The sequence below is a fragment of the Colobus angolensis genome, unplaced genomic scaffold, assembly GCF_000951035.1.
Source record: "Colobus angolensis palliatus isolate OR3802 unplaced genomic scaffold, Cang.pa_1.0 Scaffold179, whole genome shotgun sequence".
In the NCBI taxonomy this organism is placed as follows: domain Eukaryota; kingdom Metazoa; phylum Chordata; class Mammalia; order Primates; family Cercopithecidae; genus Colobus; species Colobus angolensis.
The window spans coordinates 5,197,115-5,221,329 of NW_012114921.1; the positions used below are offsets into that span (position 1 = coordinate 5,197,115).

General features: G+C 45.8%; 1 protein-coding gene across 2 annotated transcripts in view; it reads left to right on the forward strand.

Annotated features, from left to right (window-relative positions):
* The window catches only part of GAB2 (GRB2-associated binding protein 2), a 205,762-nt gene extending 181,784 nt beyond the window's left edge, over positions 1–23,978 (forward strand). For both annotated transcript variants that reach the window (XM_011938908.1, XM_011938909.1), the window contains exons 4-10: positions 14,566–15,152; positions 16,401–16,495; positions 17,931–18,195; positions 19,388–19,478; positions 19,806–19,908; positions 21,122–21,247; positions 22,141–23,978. In XM_011938908.1, coding sequence (XP_011794298.1) covers positions 14,566–15,152; positions 16,401–16,495; positions 17,931–18,195; positions 19,388–19,478; positions 19,806–19,908; positions 21,122–21,247; positions 22,141–22,284 — 1,411 coding nt within the window. In that variant the 3' untranslated portion in view covers positions 22,285–23,978. The remainder of the gene's footprint in view (positions 1–14,565; positions 15,153–16,400; positions 16,496–17,930; positions 18,196–19,387; positions 19,479–19,805; positions 19,909–21,121; positions 21,248–22,140) is intronic.
* The last annotated feature ends 237 nt before the right edge of the window (positions 23,979–24,215 follow it).

Consider the following 24,215-nt stretch of genomic DNA (forward strand, 5'->3'; position numbering starts at 1 on the left):
CCTGTAATCCCAGCTACTCAGGAGGCTGAGGCAGGAGAATCGCTTGAACCCGGGAGGCAGAGGTTGCAGCAAGCTGAGATTGCACCATTGCACTCCAGCCTGGGCGAGAAGAGCAAAACTCCATCTCAAAAAAAAAGAAAAGAAAAGAAAAAAAACCCTCTGCCAACCAAGGAGTCCGTATTCCACAAAAGTATCCTTCAGGAATGTAAACAAAATTAAGACATTCTCAGATAAAGGAAAAATAAGAGCATTTCCAAGAGATCTCCTTTTAAAAACTGATAAGAAATTTCCTCAGCCTGAAGCAAGATGGTACTAGATGGAAACTTGAATCTTCAGGAATGAGGGAAGAGCAATAGAAATAATAAATACCTGCATAACTAGGAAAGATTATTTTTCCCTTTTAACTTCTTTAAAATATGTATAAGTGTTAAAAGCAAAACTCAAACAATGTCTAGTGAGGTTTTCCCCTGGTTTTCTTACTCTTTAGTATGAAGAGCTCCCTTTGCCATTTCTTGCCATGTGAGTGGCCTGGTGAGAAATTTTTCCAGGTTTCATTTATCTGGAAATTTCTTAATTTCACCTTCAGTTTTGAGAGAGATTTTGCTAGGTATAGAATTCCAGAATGACAGTTCTGTTTTCTTTCAGCATTTAAAGGATACCATTCTAGTCTTCTGACCTTCATTGTTTCTGATGAGAGATCAGCAGTTATTTTAATTTTTATTCTTCTGTATTTTCCTTCCTCTGAATGATTTTTTCTTTCAAAAAAATTGTAGTAAATACATAACATAAATATATCATCTTAACCATTTTTAAATGCACAGTTCAGTAAAGTACATTCATATTGTTATATAATCAATCTCCAGAAATCTTTTTATCTTACAAAACTGCAATTCTAACCATTCAACAACTCCCCATTTCCTCTTCCCTCAGGCCCTGAAAACCACCATTCTACTTTCTGTCTCTGTGAGTCTGACTTCTCTAGATGCCTTATATACATGGAATCATACTACCTTTTCTTTATCCATTTATCTGTTGATGACCACTTAGGTTGATTCCATTATCTTGGCTATTGTGACTCCTGATGCAATAAACATAGGGGTGCAAATAGCTCTTCAACATACTTACTTCCTTTCCTTCAGATATATATACCCAGTAACGGGATTGCTGGATCATAAGGTAGTTCTATTGTTAGTTTTTGGAGGAACTTTCATACTGGTTTCCATAATGAGTGTACTAATTTACATTCCCACCAACAGTGTGTAAGAGTTCCCTTTTCTCCACATCCTCACCAGCATCTGTTATTTTTCTTCTTGAAAGTAGCCATCCCAACTGGGGTGAGATAATATCTCATTGTGGTTTTGATTTGCATTTCCCTGGTGATTAGTGATGGCAAACTTTTTTTTTTTTTAAATATACATGTTGGCTGGTTTTCTGTCTTAGTTTGAAAGATATCTATTTTCAGCTAATTTGCCTCAACTGGATTATTTGTTTTTTTGCTGTTGAGTTGTTTGAGTTCCTTGTATATGCTGGATATCAACCTTCCATCAGATGAATAGCTTGCAGAATGGCTTTCTCCCATTCAGTAGGTTGTCTCTTCACTCTGTCGATTGTTTCCCTTTGCTGTGCAGAAGATTTTTAGTTTAATATAGCCACATTTGTCTTTTTTTTTTTTCTTTTGAGACAGAATCTCCCTCGGTCGTCCAGGCTGGAGTGCAATGGCGTGATCTTGGCTCACTGCAACCTCTGCCTCCCAGGGTCAAGTGATTCTCCTGGCTCAGCCTTTCGAGCAGCTGGGACCACAGTCATGTGCCACCATGCCTGGCCAATTTTTGTATTTTTAATAGAGACAGGATTTTACAATGTTGGCCAGGCTGGTCTCAAACTCCTGACCTCAAGGAATCTGCCCATCTTGGCCTCCTAAAGTGCTGGGATTACAGATATGAGCCACCACATCCAGCCATTTGTCTATGTTTTGTTTTTGATTGTGCTTCTGAGGTCTTAGCTGGGCCCTTTTTTGTTTTTGCTTTTGATGGGAGATTGTTTTTGCAAATTCCATCTCATTACTCATAATTAGTCTGTTCAGATTTTCTATTTCTTTTTGGTTCAATCTTGGTAAGCTGTGTTTGTCCAGGAGTTTATCCATTTCTGTTAGGATTTCTAATTTGTTGGTGTATAGTTCATAATCAGCTTTTTTTTTTTTTTTTCTGAGATGGTGTCTTGCTCTGTCTCCCAGGCTGGATGGAGTACAGTGGTGCGATCTCAGCTTACTGAAACCTCTGCCTCCCGGGTTCAAGTGATTCTCCTACCTCAGCCTCCCGAGTAGCTGGGACTACAGGCACGTGCCACCACGCCCGGCTAAATTTTTTTGTATTTTTAGTATGGATGGGGCTTCACCATGTTAGCTAGGATGGTCTCGATCTCCTGACCTCATGATCCGCCCGCCTCAGCCTCCCAAAGTGCTGGGATTACAGGCCTGAGCCACTGTGCCTGGCCCATAATCATCTTTAATGATCCTTTGCATTTCTGTGCTATTAGTTATTATTCTGTGCATTAGCTATTATGATGTCTCCTTTTTCTTTTTTATTTTATTCATTTACTTCTTTATTTTGAGACAGAGTCTCGCTGTGTCACCCAGGCTGGTGTGCAGCTGCATGATTTTGGCTCACTACAACCTCTACCTCCTGGGTTCAAGTGATTCTAATGCCTCAGCCTCCCAGGTGGTTGGGACTACAGGCGCCCATCACCACTCCTGGCAAATTTTTCTGTTTTTAGTAGAGACAAAGTTTTGCCATGTTGGCCAGGCTGCTCTCTAACTCCTGACCTCAAGGAATCCACTTGCCTCAGCCTCCCAAAGTGCTGAGATTACAGGCATGAGTCACCATGCCCAGCGTTTTGTTTTTGTTTTTTTTGGGGGGGAGGGACAGAGTCTCACTCTGTCCCCTACACTGGAGAGTGCAGTGGTGCGATTTCATCTCACTGCAACCTCTGCCTCTTAGGTTCAAGCAATTTTCATGCCTCGGCCACCTGAGTAGCTGGGATTACAGGTGTGCGCCACCACACCCACTAATATTTATATTTTTAGTAGAGACGGAGTTTCACCATGTTGGCCAGATCAGTAAACTCCTGATCTCAAGTGATCTGCCCGCCTCAGCCTCCCAAAGTACTGGGATTACAGGCATGAGCCATGGCACCCAGCCTCATTTTCTATTTATTTGGATCTTTTCCCTTTTTTTCTTGGTTAGTCTAGCTACTGATTTGATTTTGTTTATTCTTTGAAAAAATTAACTTCATTTGGTTGATCTTTTGTATTTTTTGTCTCAATTTTATTTCTACTCTGATCTTTTTTTCCCCTTTTACTAATTTTGGGTTTGGTTCTTGTTTTTCTGTTTCCTTGAAATGCATCATTAGGGTGTTTATTTGAAAATTTTCTACTTTTTTAATATTAGCATTTATTGCCATAAACTTCTCTATTAATACTGCTTTTGCTGTATTCCATAGGCTTTGGTATTTATCCATTTCTATTGTGTTTCTATTTTCATTTGTTTCCAGGCATTTCTAAATTTCATTCTTTTTTTAAATTTTTATATTTTATTTAATATTTTTTTGAGACAGAGTCTCGCTCTGTCACCCAGGCTAGAGTACAGTGGTGCGATCTCGGCTCACTGCAAGCTCTGCCTCCCAGGTTCATGCCATTCTCCTGCCTCAGCCTCCCGAGTAGCTGGGACTACAGGTGCCCACCGCCACGCCTGGCTAATTTTTTGTATGTTTAGTAGAGACAGGATTTCACCATGTTAGCCAGGATGGTCTTGATCTCCTGACCTCGTGATCCCCCCACCTCAGCCTCCCAAAGTGCTGGGGTTACAGGTGTGAGCCACTGCACCCAGCTCTAAATTTCATTCTTAATTTTTTCATTGACCCATTAAATCATTCAGGAACATGTTTAATTTTCCATGTATTTGTACAGTTTTGAAAGTTCCTCTTGTTATTGGTTTCTAGTTTTATTCCATTGTGGTTAGAAAAGATGCTTGATGTAATATCAATTATTTTAAAATCTCTTGGCCTAACATGAGGTCGGTCCTATAGAATGTCACATGTGCTAATGAGGAGAATTACACTTTGCAGCTGTTGGATGAAATGTTCTGTTAGGTCCATTTGGCCTAAAGTGCAGTTTAAATCTAGTTGATTTTCTGTCTAGGTGATCTGTCCATGCTGAGAGTGAGGTGTTGAAGTCTCCAACTATGATTATATTAGAGTCTATCTCTCCCTGTAGATCTTAGTGGTGTTCCGTAAGTCTTGCAGGTTTTCTTCACTCTTTTCATTCATATTCCCTTTTTTCCTTCTGGCTGGGTAATTTCAAACTCTACCTGTCTTCAAGTTCAGATATTCTTTCTTCTAATTGATCAAGTTTGCTGTTGAAGCTCTCTATTGTGTTTTTTATTTCATTCATTGAATTCTTCAGCTGCAAGATTTCTGTTTTTTTTTTTTTCTTTGTTGAATTTTTTGTTCATATTGTGAATTCTTTTTCCTGATTTCTTTGAATTGTGTGTATTTTCTTGTACCTCATTGAGTTTTCTTAAGGTCATTATTTTGAATTCCCTTTCTGTAATTTGTTCATCTCCTTTTCAATGGGCTCTGTTACTAGCCAGGATTACTAGCCAGAGTTCCTTTGGTGCTTTTTTGGTGTTATAGTTCCTTCATTTTTTGTGTTTCTTGTGTCTTCATGTTAAGTGTCCATGCTTCCGGTGGAAAGATCACCTCTTCCAGACTTTCTAGAGTGGATTTCTTAAAGACTTTCACCTGCAGTTGGGTTTTAGTGTTCCAGTTGAGAAGGATGTGATGACTGTGTTTCCACATAGGTGCAATGGTATAGTCTTCATGCAGCTTCTTTGCCTATGTTCAACATCAACAATAACTGAGTGCCTCAGTGGCCTAGACTGTAGAAGTTTGTGCAGCAGCAGTGGTAGCATAGGTTGCTAATGTCCTTAGCATCAAGGACTTTTTGGGTCTTTCTGTTCTCATTTTCCCCACAATGAGGAGACTTAGCCAGGGGGATCCCTCTTGGTGTCAGGTCTGGCATGACCTACAAGTAGCTGCAGCAGTGCTGGGTTCTAGGTACTGGTGCTTAGAGCTTATGTGGGGTTGGGTTTCTAAGCTCAGAGTCTCATGAACCTGTTGTGGCAGCTGGGTCTTGGGGTGCCAAGGTTGGATGTGGACTGCCCACTGGGCCAGGATCTGTGACTCTGTTGAACCCTCTTAGCAGCTCAGGCTCAGGGGCCAGCTGTGATTCTACCCCTGGTAGGCAGAGCACAGCACTGGCCTCACCCTGGGTAAGAAGGGATGTTCTGGAGGTTTAGTTTCAGGGAGCAGGGTACAACTAGAATTTGGGAACCTGAGTCAATAAGGCTCAGTGGCAACTTGGGTCCCAGGGGATGATACACCATGTAGCAGTGACTCTGGACCCTCGTTAGGCTTATCGGGGAATGGCACAGTACAGCTGTCCTCTGGGCTGTAGAGGGGCAGGGAACAGCACAACAATTACACTACTCCCCAGGGAGAGGAGTTTCTCAACAGCTCAGACTCTAGAGGACTAGTGTAGCTCCAGGAAAGCAAGGCACTAGAGTTGTTTGGCCTGTAGGGCAGGGTGTCTCAGCTCAGACACTGCTCTCTTTCCCTGAGACACAGGGTCCTATATCAGCTCAGCCTTGGACTGTACCACCTCTCAGCTCAGCTAGGGCACCCATTCCCCAGGGGACAATGTGCTACTTCAGCTCAGGCCCGGGAGGGTGTGACTGTTCTGAGTAGACCAGGCATCCTTTCCCTGGAATGCAGGGTACCATATCGTTTTAGGTACTGGGGTACCTGACTCTAAGGAGCCAGTGCACTGTTTCCTAGGATGCAGCCACTGGCTTCAGCTTAGGCACTGTGGAGGCATGACTGTTCTGAGCAGCCAAGATACTCTTTTCCTAGAAGAGCGTGTACTGCTTCAGCTCTGGCCCAAGGGAGTGGGGAGAGGGGTAGGTGGATTAGCTTTACTTCTGCTTGACCCCACTGGGAAGGGTGTAACAACTGCTCATAGCTCAGCTTTGGAATGTTGGGCCACTGGGCTAGCGATGGCTCAGCCGCAGCTTAGCCTCAGGAATGAAAGGGAGCCATGGATATTCACTCCTGAAGCAAGACACACTCCAGCCATAGTTCCAATTCCAAGATGGCATAGCACAGTAGCCACACGGAACACAGCTATGTGGACCCTAGGCAACTCCCTTCACTGGACTTACTGCCTACGAGGACTTCCGGGGACTCCAGTGGTGAGGTCTGAGATGTCCAAGGTGTTGATGGCAGTTGCCATGATCCTCTTGCCTACCTTCTCACCAAAAGAAGTTCGTCCTGGTTCCAAGCTGATCTTCAATGGAGTGGTAAAGGCCTAGTGTGTTTCCTCCGGTTCTCCATGTGACCATCCCAAGTTTCTGTGCTCATCGAATTTCTGTTACTCCTCTCATGCATTCTGGGGCTCTCCCTCTGTTACTTTTACTAAAATGTAATTGTTCAGGAGGCCGGGTGTGGTGGCTCATGCCTGTAATCCCAGTACTTTGGGAGGCCGAGGCAGGTGGATCACGATGTCAGGAGTTCGAGACCAGCTGACCATTATGGTGAAACCCTGTCTCTACTAAAAATACAAAATTTAGCAGGGTGTGGTGGCATGCGCCTGTAATCCCAGCTACTCAGGAGGCTGAGGCAGGAGAATCGCTTGAAACCGGGAAGTGGAGGTTGCAGTGAACTGAGATCGCGCCATTGCACTCCAGCCTGGGCGACAGTGTAAGACTCCGTCTCAAAAAAATTAATTTAATTTAAAAATGTAGTTGTTTATTCATTGATCTGTCTTTGTGAGGGGGACAAGCAGTAGGGGTTTCTTGTTGGCCATTTTGCTAGCATCACTTCCTTTTGTTTTTTTTCTTAATAGAAATGGGTGCAATGTAGTATCTCATCATGGTTTTGATTTGCAGTTCCCTAATGATTAGTGGCATTGAGCAACTTTTCATGTGTGTGTTGGCCATTTGTGTATCGTCTTTGGATAAATGTATATTCCAAGTCTTATCCATTTTTTAATCAGGTTGATTGTTGTTGTTGAGTTGTTGGAGTTCTTTACCTGTTCTGGATATTAAACCCTTGCCAGATATATGACTTGCAAATGTTTCTCCCATAGATGGACTTTTTACTCTGCTGATATGTTCTTTGAAACACAGATATTTTAATTCTCATGTTCAATTTATGCATTTTTACTTTTGTTGCCTGTGCTTTTGGTGTCATATTCAGGAAATCACTGTCAAATCCAATGTTATGAAGCTTTTCTTCTGTGTTTTCTTCTAAGAGATTTATAGTTGTAGCTCTTACATTTAGGTCTTTGATCCATTTTGAGTTAGTTTTTGTATCTGTTTTAAGGTAAAGGTCCAAAAACTTTGTTCTCGTGGGTTGACTTAGTTTTCTAGTTCTATGTGTTGCTATTTTTTTAATCTAGCAAACTTTGCGCCAGTATTTCTTCGATTTTTTTTTTTTTTTTTTAAAGAGACAGGGTCTCACTCTGGCACCTAGGCTGGAGTACATAGCTCACTGCAGCCTCAAACTCCTGGGCTTGAGATCTTCCTGCCTCAGCCTCCCAAGTAGCTGAGACTACAGGCATATGCCACCATACTTGATTAATTTTTGTAGAGATATGGTCCCACTATGTTGTCCAGGCTGGTCCCAAACTCCTGGCCTTGAGCAGTCCTCCCACATCAGCCTCCCAAAGTGCTGGGATGAGCCACCACACCTGGCCTCTTCAAATCTTTTTCTGCCACATTTTCTTTGTTTTTTTCCCCCTCAACTTTTAAGTTGCAGGGTACATGTGTAGGATGTGCAGGTTTGTTACACAGGTAAACATGTGCCATGGTAGTTTACTGCACAGATCAACCCATCACCTAGATATGAAGCCCAGCATGTATTAGCTATTCTTCCTGATGTTCTCCCTCCCTCTGCCCACCTAACAGGCCCCAGTGTGTATTATCCACCCACTCCCAGTTGTCCATGTGTTCTCATTGTTCAGCTCCCACTTATAAGTGAGAACATGCAGTGCTTGGTTTTCTGTTCCTGTGTTAGTTTGCTGAGGATAACAGCTTCCAGCTCCATCCATGTCCCTGCAAAGGACATGATCTCGTTCCTTTTTATGGCTGCGTAGTATTCCATGGTGTATATGTACCACACTTTCTTGATCTAGTCTATCACTGATGGGCATTCCTTCTGAGACTTCAGTTATTCATATGCTAGACCACTTGATACTGACCCAGCAATCACTTACATTCTCTTTTTTTCCCAATATTTTTCTCTCTTTCTCTGCTCAGTTAAGATGATTTTTAAACTGATTTTTCAATTTTACTTTTCCCCACCCTTTTTTTCCCCCACAAGTTTTTAGGAAGAAACTGAAGTACAGTCGTTGGCATTTATATAAAGTTTCTTCATGCCCCTTTGTTTTTTTTGTTGTTGTTGTTTTTTGTTTTGTTTTTTTTTTTTGAGACGGAGTCTTTCTCTGTCCCCCAGGCTGAAGTGCAGTGGCCAGATCTCAGCTCACTGCAAGCTCCGTCTCCCGGGTTTATGACATTCTCCTGCCTCAGCCTCCCGAGTAGCTGGGACTACAGACGCCCGCCACCTCGCCTGGCTAGTTTTTTGTATATTTTTAGTAGAGACGGGGTTTCACCGTGTTAGCCAGGATGGTCTCGATCTCCTGACCTTGTGATCCGCCCGTCTCAGCCTCCGAAAGTGCTGGGATTACAGGCTTGAGCCACCGCGCCCGGCTCTTCATGCCCCTTTGTAATCCATCCTTCCCTTACCTCATTCCTAGAGAACCAGTAACAGTCTTTCCGTCACTACAGATTAATTTGCATTTTCTAGAATTTTACATAGATGGAATCATATTGTATGTACTAGTTTTCCTGACTTCTTTCATTCCGCAAAATGCTTTTGGGATTCATCCAAATGTTTTTCCATGTGTCATTAGTTTGTTCCTTTTTATTGCTCAGTAGTACAGTGTATCTTTATATCACAATTCACTTTTCCATTCACATGATGATAAGCACTTAGATTGTTTCCAGTTTTGGCTGTTACAAATTAAGACCCATTTATTCTTAAACAGTTATGAGCAAATCTTTGTAGGACCATTTGTTTTTATTTCTCTTGAGCAAATACCTAGAAAAGTATGCCCAGATGGTTTTACTGGTAAATTCTACCAAGCATTCAAAGATAACACAAATCTTACCCATAGTCATTCAGAAAACATAGGAGGAGGGGATTCTTTCACAGCTCATTTTATGAGACCAGCATAACCCTACTATCGAAATCTGGCAAAGATGACAGGAAATAAAATTAGAGAGCAGTATCCCCCATGAATAATAATAGAAATGCTCTTTAAAAACAAAGGATTAGCAGTCAAATCCAACTAAATACATATGTGTGTATATCTATATGTGTCTGTTATAGATATACAGTTTTCTTCTTTCACAGGAAGTTTTCTTCTTTCACAGGAAGAATCCATTTGGAATGGGTCAAATGCAAGAGGATAGTTCAAATGACCTCTTAAACAATGGCCAGTGACAGTTACAGAACTCTAAATGGTGGTTAATCTACTTACAAGCATTTTATATTAAGTTACCCTTAAATGGGAATATATGCATTGAAAATGAAAATAAGTCCTTCATCATTAGGGTTATTGGAGTCCAGTGGGATAGAAAAAAGCAAAATCATCATATAGTTTGGTATATAAAATTATATGAAAATGTGTGGAAAAACAAGTACAAAATGAAGTGGCTAGAAAAACTAGAAAACCATTTTTAAAAGCCAAGGGAAGGCCAGGCGCGGTGGCTCATGTCTGTAATCCCAGCACTTTGGGAGGCCGAGGTGGGCACACCACGAAGTCAGGAGTTCGAGACCAGCCTGGCCAATATGGTGAAACCCCGTCTCTACTAAAAATACAAAAATTAGCCAGGTGCAGTGGCACGTTACTGTAATCACAGCTACTCGGGAGGCTGAGGCAGGAGAATTGCTTGAACCCAGGAGGCAGAGGTGGCAGTAAGCCAAGATTGTATCACTGCACTCCAGCCTGGGAGACAGAGTGAGACTCCATCACCAAAAAAAAAAAAAAAAAAAAGCCAAGGGAGAGACTGTGTGATGTTGTGTGATGGCAGTAGCCTCTCTAGCCTCTGGAGGAGCCATTGGCCAGGAATGGAAAGGAAAGGCACTTGGCACAGCTGACTCGAGGGAATATCTTCTCTCAAACTTCTTCTTGCCTCCAGGGAGCTCCCCTACATACTTGTGTTTGAGTATCTTCCTGTACCAACTCTGCCATTTACTGTTTTCCTCATCTGATAATGTGAAAAGTAAGAGGTGTGTCTCAGAACTGTTAGGATGATTTAAAATGAGATCACATGCGATATGTATGGCATAGTATCTTACCTATTTTATAAGGCTCCTGTAAGCCCAGCCCTGGAAGAGAAGCCTCTCTCCAAATCCGCCACGTCCAGGTGGATTATCCATCCCACAAAAGCAACTCAGGTCATCACAGTGACATAGGCCTCAGTTAAGGTTTACATGAAAATACTAAAGGCCACAGGACTAGTGAGTATTTGGAATTCCCCATCTGGATTATTGCCCAAAGGGAGCACACTGTAGCATGGTTTGTGCAGCGGGGGCGCCCAGAGACCCAGGTGCTAGAACAAATTCCCTACCCTCTGAGTATGTAACTTTGGGCAAGAGTCCCTTGTTCAACTCCTCTTACTTGGTTACTGAGGTAATAATCAGTCTCCCTCAACATGTATCACTATGATCTATCATATGCCTGGCACTATGCCAGGGTACAGGATATGGCCCTCTGCCTTCTAGGAGCATGTGGTCTGGTAGAAGTGGAAAGACACAGACCTGAATAACTGACATAAGGCAGAATAAGGTGAGCGTTGTGATGGAAGCACAGAGTGCTGTGGGTAGCACAGAGGAAGGAATGATTACCGTAAAAAGGAGAATTAGGGACCTGTAATACCTTTGTAGAGTGAAAAGGCTTCTTGTGGACTTTGTGTAAAATGTTGATGTATCAAGGAAGCATTCCACAGGGAGGTGAGTAATGCGAGAACAGGGCTGAAGTTTAGACTACACAGGACATGTTTAGGGATGAGTGAGTAGTTCTGTGAGTGAGACGGGAGGATGCCGGGGTAGAAGGAAGTTGGAACATAAGCTAGTGGGTTCTACAGAGGAAGGGTTTTGATCTGCTGATCAGAAGGTTTGGGCCAAGCCCAGGAAAAGGGGTGGCAGCCCCATACTTTTGTTTATTCATTTGCTTGCTTACAACAAACATTTATTCATTATTTACATTGCAACAAGCATTAACCTGGGTGTTAAGGAGAGAAAAAAGAGTAAGACACAGTTTCTTTCTTCAAGGAAATCACAGTCTGTTGGCAGAGATAAGTAGTAATGGTGCCTAATATAGGTAACACTTGCTCCCTGCTCCAAGAACAAAGTTAAGCAAGTGATTAAGTTAAGCAACGCTTACAGGTAGAGGATGTAAGAATGGCCTTGAAAGATGTGTCCTCTGGGATGACTTTGAAGGATAAATGGAATAGGAGCTTGCCAGATTGCGGTAAGAAGTCTTCCAGACACAGCCCAACAACACAACAAAGCCCAATGCTTGACTGACTGAGGCACACAGGGAACACTGCAAAGTTCCGTTTGGATTCTAGAGTGGAAAAGGGAACTAAAGAGAAAAGATTGGTGAGATGAGTTGGGATAAACCTTGGAGTTTGGGCTTAATCCTGAAGCATTGAGGCAGTATTGAAAATGTTTACACTGGGAAGTTAGGAAAGTAAATAGTAGCAGGATGGAAGAATCAGAGAGGCCCTGTGCAGAAATCATAATGTGGGTGACTCCCAGGTTTCTGGCTTGAGTAACTGGTGCCATTCCCAAAATAAGAGAGTCAGGAGGAGAAGTAAGAGTTCCAGAGGAAGATGATGAGTTCGTTCTTGACTATGTTGAAGGTTATTGCAGGGTACCTGTGATGCTCTTGCAACCCCATTGCCACCTTGAAATCCTTCAGAAGCTCCCTATTGCCTTCAGTCCTGGCCTGCATTGTCTTCTCTCAGCCTTGCCTTCTAACGTGCTTGCTAGAGCCTGAGCAGCTTTGAGTTCCTAGAACTTGCCAGGTTGTGTTCTACATCTTTGAGCCTTCACCTAGAACACCATTTCCCTTCTCCTGCCTTCTGCCTGGCCGGTTGTGGCTCATCCTTCCAGACTCACTCAAGATAATAACATCTCTGAAGGAGGCTTCCCTGACGTTGTCTACCACCAAGGGCTGATACCAACTGTCAACAGCTACGTACTCACCCCTACTTGACTAATGATTTGCATCCATGTCACCTCCTCCACTACTGTGACATTCCCTGACCACCCCTCACTGGGCAGGTGGCATCTCTGTATCCCTCTTGCCTGGCCCAGATGGAACTTAGGACATCAGTAAATGTAAAATGAACAAATCCAGATGGGCGCATCCAACAGAGTTGGAAATTCCAAAAACAAAAGCAAAATGAAAGGCACCAAAAAAATGCATACAACATTAACACCTTATGTCTACCATTAGCTCCCCCTGCCACCCCCGTCCTCTTCCCCGAACACTACATTATCTGAAGGCTAGATATTCAATCATCCAAGCCCCTGGCTGTTGGCCTGGTTATGTGTGTGGAATGGAACAGAAAGGGAGGAGGAGTGCAGAGGCCCAGGGAGGAGCATCAGTGAAGGTTTGGAGACTGACCTGGAACTCCTAGCCATCATGGGTACAGTTGACATGAGAGGAAGCTTGGCTTACACACCTGTTTCCTCTTTCTAAGCTCTGGCCCATATTTTCTAACACCATCTGGTGGCCACATCTGTAAATAACAAACTCCTCAGGAGCTGAGAGAGCTTCTGTAAGGCAAAAGGTCCAGGGATTGGCCTCAGAGGGCTATGTATTACAGCCGCCACAAGTTTATATGCATTTGAGATTTGCCTTTTCTGATGAGACACTTGAAGAGCTTTTGACCAGAATTTTAAAAACTCTTACAGCCTCCAAAAGGCTGAGAATCACTACTACAAAGGATTCTTTTTTTCCCCAAGTGAAATCCTATGAAGAATCATCATGTAAAAGCTAAAGAAGCAGACCTAAATCCCTGCTTGCTCAGAACCTCACCCTCCAATTTCCCAAAGCACCTACAGAGAACATAGAATCTAGTTTGAAAACCACTCTTGTGAAGCGAAGGGCTTGCAGCGCATCAGGGCCAGATGGGCCCTTAGAAATCATTGTGACAAACTAGGTCACACCTGAGAGAGGAGGCTTGGTGACACGCACAGCACGTATCGGTAGCAGTACTGGAACCTAACACAAGTGTCCCCTCTTGTTTCTCATCTCTTTTTACTGCTTGCCTTATTGCCCAAAACCTAAATTTAAAAATGTACTAATCAAAACTTTTTCTATCCTGAATATGGTTCCCAAACAGGAAACCATTCTTCCTATAGATTTCTAGATCTCTGGAAAGAGATCTTTCCCCTCATAATGCCTCTCAACCAACCATAAATCATTGTAGAAAATAAATCTATAGCTTATGTTTGAATAGTTTGTTGTTTGTGTTGGGGGGTGTGTTTTTTTGAGACAGGGTCTCACTGTTTACTAGACTGGAATGCAGTGGTGTGATCATAGCTCACTCTAACTTCGAACTTCTGGGTTCAGGCAATCCTCCTGCCTTAGCCCCCTCAGGAGCTAGGACTACAGGTGTGCAGCACCCTGCCCAGCTAGTTTGTTTTTTGTTTGTTTGTTTGTTCATTTGGTAGCAATGGAGTCTTATTATGTTCTCATGCTGGTCTTGAACTCCTAGCCTCAAGTGAACCTCCCACCTCAGCCTCCCAAAGTGCAGGGATTACAGGCATGAGCCACTGCACCTGACCCAAATAATTCTTTGTAACTTACAACATCAATACCCATGGGCTAGTTTCACAGTGGCAGAATAGACTCGGAGAGATGAAATGACTTGTTTGCTGTTTCCTGTCATCAACTTAAAGGTTCTTTCCACTGTCTCACAACATTTGTATTTGAATGTGCATATTCTGTGGTACTTAAAACAATGAACAGATAGGCAGTCCAACTGGCTTATTGATACCTGGTCAGGGAGTGGGGGTTATAACCCCCGCAAATAACTGCCATTTGGAAATGGGGGACAGATGAAGTCTAATATTGTTTAAACATTCATGTACTAGAGTCTAATATCTAAACAACCTTCAAAATATGCTTTTAGTCACCGTTTTACAGATGCCTAAACTTATAGTCCTAGCTCCTGAGAAAGTGCTTTGCCTCAAGGTCACACAGCTAGTAACTGGCAAATCGTAGGTAAACCTCAGGTTAGCCTGACTCCTCATCCTGTGTTTTGCCCACATCAATTAACTTCATGGGGCTTTGAACATCCCAGCCTGTCTCCTTGGGGGCAGTCCTTGGCTTGTCTCACCCTCCTGCCCATTCCCTTCTTTCTCTTTTAGGAGTGCCAGCTTCTCTCAGGGCACCAGAGCCTCTTTTCTCATGAGAAGTGACACGGCTGTACAAAAACTTGCCCAGGGCAATGGACACTGTGTCAACGGGGTCAGTGGTCAAGTCCATGGCTTCTATAGCCTTCCCAAGCCGAGCCGGCACAATACAGAATTCAGAGACAGTACCTACGACCTCCCCCGCAGCCTGGCCTCCCATGGCCACACCAAGGGCAGCCTCACAGGCTCCGAGACAGATAATGAGGATGTGTACACCTTCAAGACACCCAGCAACACCCTGTGCCGGGAGTTTGGGGACCTGCTGGTAGACAATATGGATGTTCCAGCCACCCCACTCTCAGCCTACCAGATCCCTAGGACATTCACTCTGGACAAAAACCATAATGCCATGACAGTGGCCACTCCTGGGGACTCAGCCATAGCCCCCCCACCCCGCCCCCCCAAGCCAAGTCAGGCAGAAACACCTCGATGGGGTAGTCCTCAGCAGAGACCTCCAATCAGTGAAAATAGCAGATCTGTCGCTGCCACCATTCCCAGACGCAACACCCTCCCTGCAATGGACAACAGTCGACTTCACCGAGGTCAGTATAAGCCCTAGCTGAGACTCAGAGGGAGGAGGAGGTAACACAGGGGTTCTCAATAGTTTGGTAGTCCTTGGTCTTCTGTGGCCAAGGGGAACTTATGAACCACCTAGGTCACTGATACTCACAAACGTAGGTGTCTTCTACCCAGATCCCTTACCAGTTGGGTCCTCCAGCACAGGATGCTGTTAGTAGCAGTTGTATAACAGAGCTAGTCCCGAAGAAGTTAATATTCTAATGGAGAATAGGACATTCTTGATTAACCACAGTATTACATATTATGGGTTTAGAAGTCCAAATCATATTTTTTCATTTATAAATCAAACCAAAGATCTAAAAAATAAATTTAGAAGATCAGTCCAAACTAGAGTGAAACCTCTGTGGACTAACAGACTGTTAAAGCAAAGTGAGATCTTAAGAATATTTTCTGAATCATACTTGAATCTCTTTGGCTGAAGTCAACATTTTTTTTGAAGTACCTAAATTCTATTGTTACTTGTGTTCCACTGAGAGTATTCCAACTCTGCATGTAACCTCCTCTGTATGATGAAAAAATAGAACAATATTAATTCCTTTCATTTTGCATCTTGCTTTATAGCTCGCAAAGCCTTTTCTTGTCCATCCTGTTGTTTAAGCCAGGCAGACAGGTTGGTGGGACAAAACCTCCTTGTCTTCATCTCACATGAGGCCAATGACAGTTAAGAGACTTAAACAGAGTTGCAAAGTCGTTGTGCCAGAGATGAGACTCAGACCCTAGAGTCCCAGCTCCTGGTTTAGACTTCTTTGCCGCCTTTCAATCCATCAACAATTTGAGCAGTCATACTGTGCTTTGGAACTGAGATGATAAAGACATACATAAAACATGTTCCTGCCCTTCAGAGCTTACATCTCGTTGGGAAAATAAAACCAACACATATAAATCAGGACAAGTATTGTTACTGTGGTATTCAGAGAACTGATGGCTGGGGTGAGTGGGACAGGTGAGTGCTATAGGAGTCAAAGGAGAGGTGCATAGATGCGGGTAGTCAAGGATGGCTTCTCTGCAGATGCACTGGAGCTACATCTAGAAGCCCAGGAGGATTTTTGAACTGAGGAGTGGTGTGTTCGAAGAAATTCCTTATCATTTAGGGTTGAGAGTGGTATCTTCTGGAGTATCAGGGAGACCTTCAACCACACTGGTGAGGGTATGGGGAAGTGTCAACACATGAATCAACCATGAGTACATACGGATCCTCCTTCCTCTGTCAGCTTCTTCCTGTGAGACCTACGAGTACCCACAGCGTGGTGGAGAGAGTGCAGGCCGGTCTGCTGAATCCATGAGTGATGGAGTCGGCTCTTTCCTGGTGAGTGTGGGTTAACCAGGGGTCCTCAGGCAGGCCTGGTTAGGTAAAAGGTCACACCTTATGGAACTAAAAGCACAACCCCAAAAGAGTGATGGCATCTCCATCTTAAGACCTGCCCAAGTTCTCGTCTCAGTTCAGAACCCTGCATTGAGTCTTTGGACAAGTAAGATACAACTATTCTAGTTCGGAAGAAATGTAAGTGCTAAGGTAGACTGGATTACAAGGTTCACCAACCTTGTAGGTAAGCAGAGGGTCTAGAACGCAATAGACCCAGGCTGCACGGTGGGGGATCTTCTAAGGCAACAACCTTACCCACATGGCCTCACATGTAGGAGGGAGGCTTCAGTGTGAGACTCCAGGCAAGGGTAGTACTCACAGTCAGGCTAAGTGGCAGAATTATGGCTTGAGAGCAGGATCCCAGACTGCCCTCTGGAAGATGCTAACTACAGTTCTTCAAGGTGTCAGGCAAGAAAACCAAGGCCTGCCTTCAGGCCCACTGGTAAGACAGTGAAATCAGGTAACCAAAGCAGAAGCAGCTTAGTTGTATGTCAGGGTACGTAGAGCAAGAGTTAGAGAAAGGCTATAGCCAGGGGTGCTGTGTTGCACAACTCTGTAGAAGCTCCGACTGCAGCTTGTGGTCCCCTGGGTGCCTGGAGTGAGCCCCAGGTACTTAGGAACCTGGACTGGGGAAACACAACTGGCCCCAGACCTCACCTTTCAGAGCCAGGACTCCTAATATGCTCCTTGTTCTGATCCAGGGCCTGAGATGCTGACCTGCCAATGGTGAGTCTGGACTTGAGGTGGAGGGCAGGTCCTGAACCAAACCTACAGTCTATGGACTATGCTACCCACAGTGTTGGTCAGGCATCTAGAAAGCCAAGTGGACCCAGTCACCAAGAATATTTTATACTCTAGATTTATCAAAAATTATTGGTGGATGCCAAAGGATCATGAAGGCTTGAAGGGGCCCACAGACCTCATATATTCTTGTCTCCCACTCTGCTTCCTTTTTTTTTAATTTTTATTTTTTGAAACAGAGTCTCGCTCTGTCACCCAGGCTGGAGTGCAGTGGTGTGATCTTGGCTCACTACAACCTCAGCCTCCCAGCTTCAAGCGATTCTCGTGTCTCAGCCTCCTGAGTAGCTGGGACTACAAGCATATGTCACCACGCCCAGCTAATGTTTTGTATTTTTAGTAGAGAGGAAGTTTTGCCTTGTTGGCCAAGCTGGTCTCGAACTCCTCACCTCAAGTGATCCAACTGCCTTAACTTCCCACTACTCTGCTTTCTTTTTTGGTCTCCCCAGGGTCTCCCTTATAGCTTCAAAGTGTGGCTAACCCAGTCATGACTTGTCTTGCCTAGTTTACAAAGTCTTACCCACGTCCTGTTTCTTCTTGCTAGTAACAGCTGTATTTCTTTCACTGTTCCTCTCCCTAGCCAGGGAAAATGATTGTGGGCCGATCAGACAGCACCAATTCTGAAGACAACTATGTGCCCATGAACCCAGGTTCTTCCACCCTGTTGGCCATGGAACGAGCAGGTGATAATTCCCAGAGCGTCTACATCCCAATGAGCCCAGGGGCCCATCACTTTGACTCACTTGGCTACCCATCAACAACCCTTCCTATGCACCGAGGCCCCAGCAGAGGAAGTGAGATCCAACCACCCCCTGTCAACCGCAACCTCAAACCTGATCGGAAAGGTAAGTCCATTCTTTCCTCTGTCCCATCTCTGGACAATAGCTAGGGACTCTTGCCATTTGCTTAGGGGTCATGTGGATCCTGGACTTGGGATGTGTGACTTTGGGCAAATCATGTAAATTCTGAGTCTCAGTTTTCTTATCTTTGAAATGAAGATGGTAATTCCTACCTCCCAGGTTTGCTGTGAAGGAGAGCATCTAGGATAGTACTTTGGTACACAGCAGGCATTCAGTAAAGTCAGGTTTGTGCCCCCTGCATGTAGACCAGGCAAGTTCCCGGTCTGCTGTGATCTCACTCTCCTGGTCTTGGATTAGTGGCAAGGATTCAAAGGGAGGAGTAGGATAGCTGGGCAGAGATAGCCCCCTGTGGGTCTGGCCAACAGGGAATTCAGATATTAGCATGTGAAACTGAAGCCCTCAGGCCCTGTGGCATCTACCTTCCTCTACTGTGGCTTGCACAGACCTGGCCAGGAGCAGCAGGGAGTAGTCACAGTGACCATCTCCACTTCAAATATGGTCTCTTGGCTGGGTGCCATGGCTCATGCCTGTAACTCCAACACTTTGGGAGGCTGAGGCGAGTGGATCACCTGAGGTCAGGAGTTTGAGACCAGCCTGGCCAAAACAGTGAAACCCCATCTTTACTAAAAATACAAAAATTAGCCAAGCGTGATGGCAGGCTCCTGTAGTCCCAGCTACTAGGGAGGCTGAGGCAGGAGGATCACTTGAACCCAGGAGGCAGAGGTTGCAGTGAGCTGAGATTGCACCGCTGCACTGCAGCCTGAGCAACAGAGCGAGACTCTGTCTCAAAAAAATATATGTAAATATATATGTATATATAAATATACATACCTGTATTAATATGTAAATATATTTTTATATATAGTCTCTTATTTTTAAATGAAGTCATAAACCGAAGGAGAAGAATCTGTTTTCAAACCCTGTGTCCTCATTTTTGATTCTGAAAATATAATTACTGTAGATACAGCAGAAAGAATATTTAATTTGGAGTCTGAAGACATGACTTCAAGGCCCATCAATATGGGCAAAGATTATATAACCTCGCTGAGCATCAGTTTCCCTGTGTGAAACTGGAATGACTTTGCAGGCCTTTATAAACATGCTCATGTGTATACATAAGGTGTGTATGTGTCGCATTATTACTGGCTGATTACCGGACTTTCTTTTCCTGCTCCAGCAAAGCCAACACCACTTGACCTGAGAAACAACACCGTCATCGATGAACTCCCCTTCAAGTCACCTATCACCAAGTCTTGGTCTAGGGCCAGGTGAGTGCCTATGTGTGGGGGTGGGAGCTTGGAGTCAGCCCATTAGAGAAGATGAGTGAAATGGTAGCTGGCCTGTGGGCCAGGACAGCTGGATTCTGATGCTAATGCTATCATTAGCTGATCATGTCTCTTAATCTCTTGTGGCTTGGTTTCCTCAGCTATAAAAGAGAATAATTATACCTGCCCTATATCAGATCTTAATCTGATGGAGTGTGCAGCTCTAATGGCTGAGGTCTGGGTGTGTGAGGGTTAGGGCCCAGCTGTAGGCTAGAAACATGGCAGCAGCCATGCTGCTTCCCCAGTGTTGATTCTTCCTTCCCACAACAGCCACACCTTCAACTCCAGCTCCTCCCAGTACTGCCGCCCCATCTCCACCCAGAGCATCACCAGCACAGACTCAGGAGACAGCGAAGAGAACTATGTCCCTATGGTGAGTCCTTTGGGCTTCGCTGGAATGACTCCTATCAAAGTCCCCTGGGACCCACTGCTCAGTTCCCCACTTCCCAGCTTAGCTAATTCACCTCAGCCCAGGGACTCCTTGTATTATTCATGATTTAGTCTCCTGCTACAAACCCTTCTTGAGCACCTATTTATCAAGCAGTAGGAGTTGTCATCAGATGTAAGGAAGACATGAGACCTGTCCCAACGAAGTCATGGTCTTCAAGAGCAGGGGCCTGCCTCTCTCATGACAGTGACACAGGTGGCATGATCTCTGTGCCCTTGGATAGTCAGTGCTGGAGGGATCTCCTCAGCAGTGAGAGGCATACATGCACATAACTCACTTTGGTGAGGCGGTAATAGAGCTATCAGCACAGGCAGAGGAGGATATTTCTTCCCTGAGATTTCCATTAAGGGCATAACTGCCCAGCACCTGGTAGTCACTGCATAGACAGTGAAAGAATGAATTACCAACCAATAAAGCAGCCAACAAACAGAACACAGGACTATCACCTTCTCATTAGAATAAGACTTCAGGAAAGTCCTAGAGGAGGTGGTGCTTTGCTAGAGCAGGAGCCTGGATGGATAGGATCCTAGGGTGTGTCATCTGAAGAAATGTGGGCTTTGTGCAGCCTGGAGATGAAGCCACCCTGTTCAGATCTTGGAGGAGCTAGGCGGGGGAGCAAGCTGCTTTGGGGTGACTACCCCACTCTAGGCCACAGGTGGAAGTTTCAGAGGGGCTGATTTGGTGCAACAGAAGAAAACTTTCCAGTGCATATAGGAAATGGGCTCCCTTCTTAAGCGCCAGCGAGCAAAGGCTGGGTGTCTCAGGAGAACCACTGTTGATGAGACTTGGCCTCATGTGCTATAAAGGAGACAGTGTGGTACAGGGGTTAGCACAGGTTTGGAAGTCAGAAAATAGACCTGATTCCCATCACTCAACAGCTGTGCAACTACAGGCGAAGTCACTTCTCTGAAAGTAAAGTGAACCACAGTTTCATATTTGTTTTAAACAATATCAACAGTAATCATACCTACATTACAGGATTGTCATGAGGACTAAAATGAGAACATGAAAAGTCCTTAGCATGATGCATGAGTCAGAGTAGGGCTCAGGGAACCAGTGTTCTTACTCCCAGAGGTATTTTTCTGGGTGGTGGGTTAGTCTGTTTTCTACACTCATGGTTTTCTCCTCCTCGTGACAGCAAAACCCAGTGTCTGCATCTCCCGTTCCCAGTGGCACCAACAGTCCTGCCCCTAAGAAGAGCACCGGCAGCGTCGATTATCTGGCCCTGGACTTCCAGCCGAGCTCCCCAAGCCCCCACCGCAAGGTGCTTAGAGTAGAAGTGGGGGGACAGTAAGAGCTCTCAGGGCCCCGGAGGCAGAGATCATGGAGGTCAGGGTGCCTTCAACACTGAACAGCAGCACCCAGCCTCCCTCCCACTCCAGTACCCAGCTTTTATGATGCATCTTTAGTCATAGAGCTTTCACCTAGGTCTAAAGACTCCTATTCCTGCTCTCAGAGCACAGTACCCTCAAAGAACCTCATCAGTCAGCCTACCCCCCATGTTGTAGAGATGGGCAAATGAGTGCATAGAGATCTGATTGTGCTAAACAAAGTGAATCAGCAACAGATCCAGGAATGAGGATACTGCCTCCTGGTCCTGGGTTCTTAGGTGTGTCCCAGAGCCCTGCCATCAACACATCAGCCTTCACAAGGGACTTCCAGGCCTGCGAAAGCCTCCCCAGGAGTGCCCTTAGCTAAGCAGTCTAGACAGCAGGGTGCAGAGCTGTGCCTCAGCATGGTTCCCCTTCACAGGGTGGCAGTGAGCACAGCACGTAAAGTCCTGTGGCTGGTGCTTGTTTACACCCAGCAAATTCCTTCCCCTGGATGAGCGACCTGACAGAGATGGGTGGAGGCAGAGATGAAGGCCTGGACCCATCCACCAGGGCCAAGGAAGGGCCTGGGTCGTCCCAGGAGCCGGGAAGTAAGAAGGGCTGGCAGGGGCTGCCACATCCTACAGGAGGGATAATGAGTTTGGAGTCTGAGCTTTAAAGCCCACATTCAGAAAGAGAAGACAGGCTCCTGAGGCTGGTCAGTGGCAGGCAGAGGCCATGCTCTTCTCCCCTTCAGACAGTTCAGGAAGATCCCGCGCCCATCTTCTTCGTCCCCACCTAACTGGTAACTCACAGCTACTCCCTCTTTCCCACTCTGTCCCCTCAGCCATCTACTTCATCTGTCACTTCTGATGAGAAGGTAGACTACGTTCAGGTGGACAAGGAGAAGACCCAGGCCCTGCAGAACACCATGCAGGAGTGGACAGACGTGCGGCAGTCCTCGGAGCCTTCCAAGGGTGCCAAGCTGTGACGAGAGGGCTATCGCAGAGCCCAGGGAGGGGCCAGGAGGCAGCGTCTCCAGAGCTGGCCCTTCACATCTCCCCTACCCCTCTTCCCTCTCCCACTGTTCCTTCCATTCACCTCCTCTCTACTCTGCCAGTCTCAGCCTTCAAAACACTTGACATCAGGGACCCTGAGCCCTTCCCCTGGGAGGTGAGGGCCTGATCAAGGCACCTCCTCTGCCCACTCGGGGCCCAGCTGTGATTTTTATCAGTAATGGCCATGCCTCCACCCACCTTAGTTAGGAGCTATTGCCAAAAAGCATCCTTCAGCCTTTTCCTGTCCTTTAGACCTGACTATCTACCAGATGTTTGGAGGGAAGGGCTGGGACTCTGAGCCAGATTCCACACCTCACGTTCAGTCACAGCCCTCAGCTATCTTCCCTCTAGCCACTGGGCTACCTCTCCTTCAGTCCCAGAAGACAAGTCTCACTGACCCAGGGAGTCAAGGACCAGCAGACCAAAGTGGATAATGGACTTTTTCATTCCTGTTTTTCTTGGCAGGAGAGAAGCAAGGCCACTAAAAGAGGAGATGGTGGAGGAGGAGGCCCAGCAGTGGTCTTGAGGGGTAAAGGACTTAGATGCCCAGATGCAGAGGGAAAGCTGACATCTGCAGGGACCCCCACTTTCAGGCTGAGGCCATGGCAGGACAGCTGCTGTGGGGTGCACAGGCAGGGGATGAAGGACAAAAGGAAGGGAAAACTGACAATGGCCAACCTAGAGCAGCAAGGAGCAGGGCTTGGAGCTCAGATGGTAGAGATGACAAGGACACTGTGGGACCTGGGTCCCCAAAACTCTGGAGCTGCAGGCCACTCTAGGCCCAAGGGCAGTCCTCTTCCCCAACCCCCTCAAAGGCCCCCGCCAGCCCCACCTTGAAAGCATCACACAGGAAGGCTTGGACCAAGCTGGGCGACCAAGCACGTGGGGCAGGAACACATGGTAAAGGAGTGGGGAATATGGGAGGGAGTGTGGTGTGGATGGGTGTGATTCAGGGAATGAGAGGAACCCGGGGACAGGCACAGGCTGGGCAGAGGCGCAGAGCGGTGCAGGGGACTCTGCAGTGGGGTGGGGCAGCGAGTTTCTATGTAGTGAGCAGTGCAGTGGAAGTCAGGCGCAGAGGTAGCAGACAGATGTGAAGCAGGGGTGAAGGCTGTGTAGCAAGTGGGGAAATATATCCAAAGGGCCTGGGAGTGGGGGAGTGCCCCAGGCAATGCTTGGGGGTACAGGGTGGAGCAGAAAGTGAAGGAGTGACACGTTGTGCAAGAGTGGTGTGCATGGTGGTGCGACATGAGCACCGTTCCTAGGATGGAGGGACAGCAGGTCAGGCAGGACAAGGAGAAAGCAGGGCAGAATGATGCCTAGCGGACCACATCAGACATGGCTGACAGCTTGTGCCCATGGGCTGTGGCGTATGTCAGATCGCAGGGTAGGAGCGAGTCTGGCCTGGTGCCGGCCCTGGGTGTCCCCATCTCCTCCGTCCTCTGCTGCTCTCTAGCATTCCAGGAGCCATGTTGGACTCGCCTCCCCAGGCTTGAAAGGCTATCAGATTAGCAGGGATGGGGTGTAGGGCATCATCCAAGGTTCCTTCTCTTAAGCCTAGGGTGGGGGATCTGAATTTTTTTATGTTGACAGTTCTTGACTAAATTTTCAAGAGTTTCAGAAGCAACAGGACAGACCAGATGTTTCATTCTACCCTGGGATGAACAGACGTTCTTCCTCCCAAAGAGTGACTTCCTGCCATGTTTGATGGAGGCAGCTACTCCCTTCTGCCCCCACTCCCCTTTCAGCTCCCATGAGCATGCATACTTCACCAGACCAATGGCCTAGCCATTCTCTAAGTCCTATCCTGGAAGAAGTTATTTCCTCAAGAGTTGCACCTCTCCTCCTAGCATTAGTTTAGATC